Source organism: Sus scrofa, chromosome 8 (genome assembly GCF_000003025.6).
Source record: "Sus scrofa isolate TJ Tabasco breed Duroc chromosome 8, Sscrofa11.1, whole genome shotgun sequence".
NCBI classification, from domain to species: Eukaryota; Metazoa; Chordata; class Mammalia; order Artiodactyla; family Suidae; genus Sus; species Sus scrofa.
The window spans coordinates 29,333,742-29,345,629 of NC_010450.4; the positions used below are offsets into that span (position 1 = coordinate 29,333,742).

The 11,888-nt window shown below is 40.9% G+C and overlaps 1 protein-coding gene across 1 annotated transcript in view; it reads left to right on the forward strand.

Moving 5' to 3' along the window:
- PGM2 (phosphoglucomutase 2) overlaps positions 1 to 9,271 on the forward strand; it is a 35,385-nt gene extending 26,114 nt beyond the window's left edge. The window contains exons 11-14 of the mRNA XM_003128910.4: positions 117 to 246; positions 1,250 to 1,439; positions 2,814 to 2,947; positions 7,497 to 9,271. Coding sequence (XP_003128958.1) covers positions 117 to 246; positions 1,250 to 1,439; positions 2,814 to 2,947; positions 7,497 to 7,599 — 557 coding nt within the window. The 3' untranslated portion in view covers positions 7,600 to 9,271. The remainder of the gene's footprint in view (positions 1 to 116; positions 247 to 1,249; positions 1,440 to 2,813; positions 2,948 to 7,496) is intronic.

An 11,888-nucleotide genomic window follows, 5' to 3' on the forward strand; every position in this document is an offset into this window, starting at 1 on the left:
CGTCTACGTACTAGACAGTCTCATTTGCAATGGGCAGGATGCATATGAATGTGTGTTTGCACAGTGTGCAAGGGGACCCACTCCTCAGGCTGTGTGTACGACACATGTTTCTGCAGGATATATGTGCTGCCCTTTCGTTCTGGACAAAGATGGAGTCAGTGCTGCCGTCATAAGCGCAGAGTTGGCCAGCTTTCTAGCAACCAAGAATTTGTCTTTGTCTCAGCAGCTAAATGCCATCTATGTTGAGTAAGTTTCTATTGACTGCATTTAATTGAAGTAATTTTTTTAATCAGTTTCGGGTGTACGACATAATGATTCAGTGTATATGTATTGTGAAATGATCCCAATGAGTACAGCTAACATGCATCCCACACGTAATAATATTTTTTTTTCTTTCTTTTTCTTTTTTTAGGGCTACTCCTGTGGCATATGGAAGTTCCCAGGCTAAGGGTCGAATAGGATCCATAGCCGCTAGCCTAAGCCACAGCCACAGCAGCACGGAATTCGAGCCACATCTTTGACCTCCGCTACAGCTCATGGCAATGCCAGATCCTTAACCCACTGAGCAAAGCCAGGGATCAAACCCAACATCTCATGGATCCTAGTCGGGTTTGTTAACCCTTGAGCTGCAAAGGGAACTCCCATAATAATCCTTTTAAATGTTTTACTCTGTTCTGATGCATGAGACTAATATTCTTTCTGATACTCTCATTTTAGCTATAAAGTTGATTTCTTATGAAAACTCAGTAAGAGATCACTCTTTCCTTTTGATATTTAACCCCTTAATAGTAATTACCATTCATGATGACATTAATCCATAACAGATGAGAACAGTAGTTGCAGAAATGGGTAATGGAAGAATGTGATTTCAACTAAATGTCCAATATCAAAAAAGACTAAGTGTGTTCATGAAACATCTATTTACTATTTATAGCAGTTATTCAGCTCTGCCTTTGTAGTGGTAAAGTGGTCAGACACAATACTTAAGGTAAAAGTTTCCAGTTATGAAACTTTTACTTACAAATATGGGCTGAGACTGGGCAATAGTTCAGTGATTCCTTGGGGTAGATTCTTGGACCTCTTTTTTTAAATGTTGGACCTCTTTTTTAATGCTAAGTTATTCCTTTGAAATTAGTCTTGCTTATTTGTGTCATTTGTATTGAAGTATACTGGTGAATTACATGTTCTGTGTATGCTGTGTGGAATTATTTGTTCCTCATTTTGCATGTAATTGTATTTGTATTGATAGGTATGGCTACCATGTTACCAAAGGTACATATTTTATCTGCCATGATCAAGGCAATGTTAAAAAATTATTTGAAAACCTTAGAAACTACGATGGGAAGAATAATTATCCAAAAACTTGTGGCAGATTTGAAATTTCTGGCATTAGGGATCTTACAACTGGCTATGATGATAGCCAACCTGATAAAAAAGCTGTAAGTAATGCTTTTACCAATTAAACTCTTCTGTATTTACTTTTTACTGTACTTTGTTCTGTTGGATTTTTTTTTTTATCTTTTCTAATGCCACACCCAAGGCATATGGAGGTGCCAAGGCTAGGGGTCTAAGGAGCTGTAGCTGCTGGCCTATACCAGAGCCACAGCAGCGGGGGATCTGAGCCATGTCTGTGACCTGCACCACAGCTCACGGCGACGCCAGATCCTCAACCCACTGAGCAAGGCCAGGGGTCGAACCCCCAACCTCATGGTTCCTAGTCAGATTCATTTCTGATGTGCCACAACAGGAACTTCTTGTTTGTTTGTTTTGTTTTTTATTTTTGTTTTGGCTGAGCCCAAGGCTTTTGGAAGTTCCCCAGCCAGGTATTGACCCTTGCCACTGTAGCAGCCCAAGCTGCTACAATGGCAATGCCAGATCCTTAACCTGCTGAGCCACCAGGGAACTCCCAAATCCCTTTGGGGTACCTGGGGTCCTGGGTAATGAGCTTCGCCAGGATCCTGAAGCACATACTGACTCAGTCCTATCTGCCTGCCTGCTGCAGAGGCTCCTCAGTCCTTGTCCTGTGTTCTAACAGGTCACTTCTGCCTCCTACCTGGTTTCTGACTGCCACGGTTGGTTGGCAGCAACTGCTGTTGCCTCTTGGCCCTTGTGTTTTTTTTGTGTTTTGTGGGTTTTTTTTATGCTTTAGTCATGGAGTTTGGAGAGCAATCAGCTATGAATACATCCACCAGAAGCTCTTTTTTTTTTTTGTCTTTTTGCCTTTTCTAAGGCCACTCCCGCGGCATATGGAGATTTCCAGGCTAGGGGTCCAGTCGGAGATACAGCTGCTGGCCTAGGCCACAACCACAGCAACATGGGATCCGAGCCACGTCTGCAACCTACACCACAGCTCATGGCAATGCCGGATCCTTAACCTACTGTGCAAGGCCTGGGATCAAACCCACAACCTCATCGTTCCTAGTCGGATTCGTTAACCACTGCGCCACAACGGGAACCTCCCACCAGAAGCTCTTGAAAGTGAAATAAGCCTAATGTTTTGTGGAGTTTTTGGTAATGCATTATGAATCTGTTTAAAGCAATTTCTTCTGAAATGATGTTTCAATTTTAGTAAAACTTAATAGCTTTAATAGAACTAGGGGGGTAAAAAGCTAGTACACAAAGTCACTTTTTCTTCTTATTATTCATTTCATTTATATAGAGTATATTTTCTGACTTCCTCAAAAATGTTCTTCTTTTCTAACCGAAATATTTGTTTTGTATTTCCTCTCTTGCTTATCCAGGGGCAAATATTAGTTATGTCAGAACAGCTTATAGTACTACTTAAATTTTAACATGTGTGAATTTACTCTTAGGTTCTCCCTACTAAAGAAAGCAGCCAGATGATCACCTTCACTTTTGCTAACGGAGGCGTGGCCACGATCCGGACCAGTGGGACGGAACCCAAAATCAAGTACTACTCGGAACTCTGCGCCCCGCCTGGAAATAGGTATGCTGTGGGTGGCAGCTGCTGTGATTTATCCCCTGTGGTCCTAAATCCTATTCGGACCTAAGTAAAACCTTCTAGGAGTTCCCGTCGTGGCTCAGTGGCTCTGGCGTAGGCCGGTGGCTACAGCTCCAATTCGACCCCTAACCTGGGAACCTCCATGTGCCGCTGGAGCAGCCCAAGAAATAGCAAAAAAAAACCCCAAAAAGAAACAACAAAAACAAAAATAAAAACCTTCTATCTTTCTGATATGTAATTTAATCAGGAACATTGTTTCAGAACCTGCAGCAACTCAGTCATGTTAACAGCTGCCTCAAGTGTCCAGGAGCAAGAGTGTTTATTTCCTACTTAATTGCTCCACTCTCTCCTAACTTTACTTGTATGGGAAACTTTTATTCTGAAAAATCATAGTAATAGTAATAAAATGTCCTTTTTCTAGTACTTTTATTTGAGGCTAGCTAGCACCAATGGGTTTTTCTCTTTTTGTCCATGTATGACACAGTAAATTAAAATCATTACACATGCATCAACAAATATCTTTGACAGACCAAAAAAGAAAGAAAAGGAGTTCCTGTCATGGCACAGCAGAAATCAATCCTACCAGGAACCATGAGGTTGCGGGTTCGATCCTTGGCCTTGAGCAGTGGGTTAAGGATCCGGTGTCACCGGGAGCTGTGGTGTAGGTCACAGATGCGGCTCAGATTTGCTGTGGCTGTGGCTGTGGTATAGGCTGGCAGCTACAGTTGCAATTAGACCTCCAGCCTGGGAACCTCCATATGCCGTGGGTAGTCCCAAAAAGACAAAAGACAAATATATCTATCTTTGAGCACCTGTTGCTTGTCAGTCTTTCTGGGTCTTGAGGCAGATAAAGAGCCAAGTCAGAAAGAGTCCTTGCCACCAAAGAGCTGATGGTCTGGTTGCTTTGGGGTCATGTTTTGTGACCTTGGTAAAGGGTTTGAGTTGGTCACTCTCCAACACCTGTAACATTTCAAATTTTGCCAGCCATGGTACGTATAGTTAGCACGTGTCAATGCGATGTTGCATACCAATATCATACTCACTCAACTATCGCTTCTCTATTCAGAATACAGTTCAAAATCAGGAAAAATTTTATAAAGGTGAATTAAGTTGGTGCTGCCCAATAGAAATAAAATGTGAGTCACATGCAATTTGAAACTTTGACCTAGACACTATTTTATTTGTTTTGTCTTTTGCCTTTTTTTTAGGGCCACACCCGCACCCTATGGAGGTTCCCAAGCTTAGGGGTCGAATCGGAGCTGCGGCTACCAGCCTATACCACAGCCACAGCAATGCCAGATCCGAGCCATGTCTGCAACCTACACCACAGCTCAGGGCAACGCCAGATCCTTAACCCACTGCGCGAGGTCAGGGATCGAACCTGCAACCTCATAGCTCCTAGTTGGATTCATTTCCACTATGCCAAGATGGGAATTCCCACTCGCCTTGCTCAGTGGATTAAGCTGTGGTGTAGGTAGGTAGAAGATGTGGCTCGGATCCCATGTTGCTGTGTTTGTGGCCTAGGCCTGCAGCTGTATCTCCAATTGGACCCCTAACCTGGGAACCTCCATATGCTGCAAGTTCAGCCCTAAAAAGACCAAAAAAAAAAAAAGTCTGCACTTGAGAGGGACTATAATTTTGTTACAGATTCTCATTTAACACTTTTGTGCTTAAAAAGCCAAAACTCACTATTAAGCCACTTGGACAAACAAATGAAAGAGCTCATTTTCTGGAAGTTCATTGTGGGGTTAATGGTTCCTGGCCCCGGGTACTTGCATATGCTGTGGGTATGGCCCCAAAAAAAGAGAGAGAGATTGTTTTCTAAGTGTACTGGATTACCAATATTTTATTGTAACATTGTGCAAGTATCAATGTTCCCATGTGTGTTAAATAAGCTATTCGCTACTATATTGAATTTTCCACAGATGGATCCTTGTAATTCTCATTCTCACTCATTGTTTTCATATGTGCATCTCATTTTTTTTTGAAAACAAATGGACCTAAGTCTAACGTAAAGATTTGTTTCTCTGTTTGTCTTTTCATTATCCTGTGAAAATATATGTAATACTTTAAAAATCTTTCCTTTATAGTAACAACTTACTGTCTAAAGATCTATTGTATTTACAATTTTTTTACATGGCTCATTGAGTGGACTTAAATTCAAATATTAGTTTCTGAATTGCTAAAAGTACTTTGAAAATTTGTCCTTTTATTATATTCATTGAAATGTTGTTCCCATATATTAAATGGGACATTAGGCACTAGGTCAGTCTGTGAATATGCTGTCAGGGGTTAAGCAGGGCGTTAGCGTAGCTAACACACAGTAATAAAGCCATGGCTAAGGTTTTCTTATTTTCTTTTTGCCTTTTCTAGGGCCACTCCTGCAGCATATGGAGGTTCCCAGGCCATGGGTCTAATTGGAGCTGTAGCCACCGGCCTACACCACAGCCACAGCAACTCAGGATCCAAGCCGTGTCTGCAGCCTACACCACAGCTCATGGCAACACTGGATCCATAACCCACTGAGCAAGGCCAGGGATTGAACCCACAACCTTATGGTTTCTAGTCAGATTCGTTAACCACTGAGCCACGACAGGAACTCCAGGTTTTCTTATTTTCTGATAACCTTAAATATTAGTAATATTGTTTATATCATGAATTTCATTCATTCATAGAATTCTACAACCTACTAATCCTTTAGAATGCAAAATCCTGTTCAAATATTAAGTCCTGCTTTAAAAAATTTTCCTGTTGGGGTTGATTTGAGGTCTTTAGTTTTGTCCAATTTTTTTTTTTTTTTTGGTCTTTTTGTCTTTTCTAGGGCCATGCCTGTGGCATATGGAGGTTCCCAGGCTAGGGATCGAATTGGAGCTACAGCTGCCGGTCTGTGCCACAGCTACAGCAACATCAGATCCGAGCCGTGTCTTCAACCTATACCACAGCTCATGGCAATGCCAGATCCTTAACCCACTGAGCAAGGCCAGGGATCAAACCCACAACCTCATGGTTCCTAGTTGGATTCGTTAACTACTAAGCCACGATGGGAACTCCTTGTCTAATTTTTTTTATTTTGAAAATTTTCAAACCTATAGAAATGTAGAAACAATGTAGTGAATATGCACATGCTCTTCACATAGACCAAGGGTTGGCAGACTTTTTCTGTAAAGAGCCAAATAGTAACTGTTTTAGGGTTTTCAAACCACACGGTCCTTATTGCAATAACTCAGCTGTGCTCTTGTAGCCAGAAAGCTACCATTGACATGAGAGAATGAGCATGGCTGTGTTCCAAAAAAACTTATGTATAAAAATAGGCCCCAAGCCATAGCTTGCCTATCTAGTCTCAGCAATTGCTAGCATTTTGAAATATTTGCTCTCATTCGCCATATGTATTATAGACCTGGGTTTGTTTCTGAGCCATTTGAAAATAAGTCCCAGACTTTAGTACTTCAATACCCATCTCCTAAGAACAAGGACAGTCTCTTACTGTCTCAAGATTTAGGTAGTATTTACATCAAGCAGTGGTATAACAGAAAAATAAAACCAGCAGGAGATGTAGTAAATTTATTGATGTTTTAATTTTATGTATATTGTTTTAAAAGAAAAAACAAAAAACTAGTAATTAGAGTTCCCTCATGGCTCACTGGGTGAAGGATCTAGTGTTGTCACTGCTGTGGCTCTGGTTACAGGTGTGGTGAGGGTTCAATCCCTGGCCTAGGAACTTCTGCATACCATAGGTGCAGGAAAAAAACAACAAAACAAAACACCAGTAATTATTAGTATGTGCCTTCTTGAGAACTGTTATTTTCTTCAAAGCTAATTTATGGAGAAGGAGAAAAAAAAAAACCTGTGTAAATCACATATATTTGTGAAGCATAATTACTTTATATGTTGCCAGTGGGGATAAAAATAATTATAATGATAGCTACATTTATTGAGGTTTTGAGGCCAGGTTCTGTGCTAATTGCTTTATATAATTTATCTCAATCTCTACAACTCTCTTGAGAAGATAAAGTCTTTATCTCTATTTTATAAATGAAGAATCTGGGCCTTTGAGAGCCTAAATCACTCGCCCAAAGGCACACAGCTAGTAAGTAGTGAGCCAGAATTAATGTCTATAATAAAGTGGATTGTTTCAGTTGTACTAGTTAGCTATTACAGCACAAAAATGATCTTAACTAATTACAAGGATTGCCCTTTCTGTTGAAAAATTAAGTGTGCCTAGGAGTTCCTATCATGGCGTAGCAGAAACAAATCCCACTAGGAGGCATGAGATTGTGGGTTTAATTCCTGGCATTGCTCAGTGGGCTAAGGATCTGGCATTACCGTGAGCTGTGGTATAGGTGGCAGATTCGGCTTGGATCCCACATAGCTGTGGCTGTGGCATAGGCTGGCGGCTACAGCTCCAGATTGGACCCCTAGCCTTGGGACTTCCATATGCTGTGGGTGTGGCCCTAAAAAAGACAAAGAAATAAAACAAAATGTGCCTTGGAATAATCCACTGATCTGGACTATTTTTTTCCCTCTTCTTTTGCAGTGATCCTGAGCAGCTAAAGAAAGAACTAAATGAACTATTTAGTGCTATTAAAGAACATTTTCTCCAGCCAGAAAAGTATAACATGAAGCCAAAAGAGGGGTAAAATATCCCAGACTTGGGGCATAATTACATTTACCTACAATTAAGATGAACTTGATTTCTTAAGCAATATTTTCGAGGGCCAAATAATTTAAACTACTGCTACCAGTATTTATATTTTCTGAATAGACCTACATTCCGCCTTGTTTTATGTGTGAACTTTAAGGGAGATAAAGAAAGATGGCCAAATCTAACAAACCAACATTCCTATTAAAAGGTTGAGCCTAAATTTTAAATGACAATTTAAAAACTAACTCGTGGAGTTGCCCTTGTAGCTCAGCGGTAACAAACCTGAATAGTATTCTTGAGGGTGCGGGTTTGATCCCTGGCCTCGCTCAGTGGGTTAAGGATCCGGCATTGCTGTGAACTATGGTGTAAGTTGCAGACATGGCTCAGATCTGGCGTTGCTGTGGCTGTGGCATAGGCCAGCAGCTGCAGCTCTAATTCAGCCCCTAACCTGGGAACTTCCACATGCTGTGGGTGTGGCCCAAAAAAGCAAAAAATGAAATAAAATAAAAATAACTTTCAAAAATATATTGCAATTAATATGCTTTTACTAGAATAAATACCAAATATGTCTCTTCTCTAAAATGCATCTTTTGTATAATTGAAACAGTCAGAAAGCCTATACAGTTATTAAATTCTGGGCTGTGGTATCTAGAATAGCCACTTTTATATACATGTATATTTATGTTTCTCTCAATTGCTGATAAAGTAAAATGAACAGATCAAATCATGTTTAGGGAAAATAACAATTCACAGGAAACTATAACATGGAGCAAAAGATACTTTAAAGAGAAGTTTTAGGCTTTTCGACAGAACCCTTTTTAGTTCTAATAATGAACCATGATATGTTGTGTATGTGCTGGGGGGAAAAAAAAACAGGTTAACCATCTGTTAATATTCTTTTTAAATCTCTTTAAATCTTGAATCAAACAATTGGTTATTTTAAACTTGCAGAGTAGATTATTATAGTTTTTTTGCTTTGGCGCAATGTAGTGCAGCTCTTAGTCCTGAGGCAGCAAGGACTATAAGCAATAACTACCTGACCTTGATATTTTTCCCCTCATTCTTACGTGTTCACTATCTACAACTAGACTTTTCCAAGCTCCTAATTTAATCTGTACCTCCTTCTAGTTGATGGCCTTATAACCTTCCAAAATGACCTGTTGAGTACCCAGGACCTAGGACCAAACTGTGCTTTTTATATATTTTATGTATTTTGTGTGATTTTCTATTTTTAAAGCAAATAATTGCCTATTGTTATTATTAACAGTTTCAGATCAATGAACAATGACAGTACTACTGACAATCATGTTTTGAATGTAAGGAATGTTTGTATATCTTGGGGATACATAGTTTCTGCACTACCAAAACAATATTTGATAATTCTATCAGCTGCTTCATTGTAGAACCTATATTTATTTTTGTTTGTTAATGTTTCCTAGTCTTCAACTGTACTCTGGAAAAAAGAAATGGTAGATCTGTATCCTCTCCATAAACTTTTTTTTTTTTTGAGCACGTGAATTGTGCCCCATCGCAGAGTTTGTTTCTGGAAATTCGAAGGTGACAAAGACCCAGTCCTGCTTGATGGAGTTCAGGGTCTAACTGGAGGGCTAATATGTAACTCTAATACGTACAAATTCTGTAATAAAGTTATCTGCAAAATACTCAGAGTTGAGAATTGTGAGAGAGGAATCCATTGTGCCCAGAGGCAGCTTTGCCTTTGGGAATAAGTAGTGCTGAAGATGGAGGAGAAGGGCTTCTAGGCACCAAGCACAGCATCAGCTAAAGTGTGCAGGTGCGGGATGCGTGGAGTCACAGAGGGAGGTGGGGCGATGGTGACACAGAACCCAGATGTAAACATCAGGCCCATCACACGTCTCTGCCAACCCCGGGAGCAGATGATTCAATTGGACCTAGAGATCCTCCTCAGTTTCTCACTAAATATTTCTTGACTTTTCCTTGTTATTATAGGATGCAGGGTAGCAAGGTGTGGCACATAAAGCTTGCAACATCAGGCCTCTGCATTCTAATCTTGGTCCACTGGGAACCAGTTCTGTGACCTTGGTCAGGTCACTTCACCTCTCGAAGTCTCATTTTGTTCTTTTTTAAAAAGTTTATTTATTTATTTATTTTTAGGGCAGTTCTAGGTTCACTGCAAAATTGAGAGGAATTAGAGAGGCCCCCCCCCGTCCCCCCGCCCCCACATACGCGTAGCCTCCTCCCTTACCAACACCCCCTACCTGAGGGGCGCATTTGTTACTACTGATATACCTAAATTAGCAGCGTCGTTATCTTCCGAACTGTGGAAACAGGAAAAAGATCAGTGGGTTGCCACATGTTCAAGGGGAGGCAGGGATCAACGGGCAGAGCACAGAGGATTTTTATGGCAGTAAAAAATACATATGTTCTGTTTGATATTATAATAGTAAATACATGTCATTATACATTTGTTCCAAACCATAGCATGTACAACAGCAAGAGGGAACCCTAAAGTAAGCAGTGGACTTTGGGTGATAATTCTGTCTTTTTTTTTTTTTTTTTTTTAATGAAGAGATTTTAATAAATGGTCTCTGAGGTCATTCCATGTTGCAGGTCTTTAAATTATATAAAAATCTATTAAGGGCACCAACAGCGATAATAAATCATTGGCAATTCTCTTTGGCAGAATGCATAACCAGCCTTCTTATAAGACCTAACATCTGAGATGGGGGAAAAACACTTTGTACCAAAGAGACAGGCAACCTCCTGTCCGTATCCTCCCTCACCTTGCAGCCTGAAGGGAGGGGGTGCTGCAGCTGGGGAGGAGGAAGGCAGAACCACATGCAGATGCCAGGAAGGGTTCTGCTGGGGAGTAAGGCAGTGATGGGGACCGAGCGTTGTCATAGCTGCCCCTCTGTCTTCTCACAGCTAAACCTGCTTGGGGAAGACCACCCATTCCTAGTGCAGAGGTGGCATCCCATTTTCTCTTGGTGCCACAAGAACAAACCCCAAATTGTCTGAGAGGAGGAAATGCAGGACGGCTGTTTTGTTTTTTTTTTTTCTTCGTGGTGTATCTGTGAAATAACAGTTAGCCCTCTTTCTTTTAAGAAATATTGGCAGTACCTGTCATTAATTTACCTCATCGATTTAATTTAATCATGCTGCTAAGGAAAGCATTGTTATTTCATGCCATTGAAAACACGGTTTTAAAATAAATGCTTTCAGGAACAAAGCAAATGCATGTGTCCTACTTTGAAGGTATTTTGAACAAAATGGCATCTAAATTGTTTATAATTTCTGCTTCCTAAAGGACTTTATCCTCAGAGCTATTTCTGCATGCATTCATCTGATTAAGTCAAGCTTGAATTTTTGTTATGAGCCAGGCTCTTTGCTGGATACCGATGATAAACATGCAATTGTGATCTCAGACTCTGTCTAGCAGAGGAAACCCACCTGTACACAGATAATTGCTGCATTGCAACAGTCAAGTATTTGAACTATGGGCAAGCAGCTCTCTATCTTCATTTGGACTTGCCTCTTAAAAGAACATGAAGTTCAGATTCCTAACATTTTTTGAAAAACTTTATGGCCATACCTGTGGCATTTGGAAGTTCTAGGGCCAGGGATTGAATCCAAGCCACAACTGCAGCACCACCAGTTCCTTTGACTCACTGCACCAGGCTGGGGATCAAACCCGAGCCACTGCAGTTGGACTCTTAACCCACTGCTCCACAGTGGGGACTCCCGCAAATTCCTAACCTTTTTGTTCAAAACCGTTTGACTCTGGGAGGTCGTTTGCATCCTATTTTCCTGCATCATCCCTTTGTTCCATTTTTGCTGCCTGCATATTTGTGTAGAGCAATTCAAATATTGAAAGCAGGACATCACACTCTCAGGCAGATGGGAAGCAACGTTTAAAATAATGCCACTTCCTCTGTAGACTCTCCATCTAAGCAAAGTGCAGTAGCTACTTATATTCACCAGAGGAGAAAGACAGCTATCTGGAGAAGCAAAGTGACCTCTGACATGACCTCACGGTGAGCAGGGTGCAGAGCAGTGTTGGGGAATCTGGTTTCTATTGACCTGGCTCCCTCATGTAGGTCCCTGAAATTAAAAATTTTAAAACAGCTAGGGGCCACTTCTGGTTGGCATCCGGTGAGAGGTACTTTGGTGTTGGGCACAAACCTGGTCCCGAATGGAATTCGGCGCACAGACCAAAGAGCCAACTCCGGGTCAAATAAGCGTTTGAAACCATTTCAAAATGGCATTGTGCAACTTCCAAAGGGAAGTTGGGTTGCAGTGTACAGA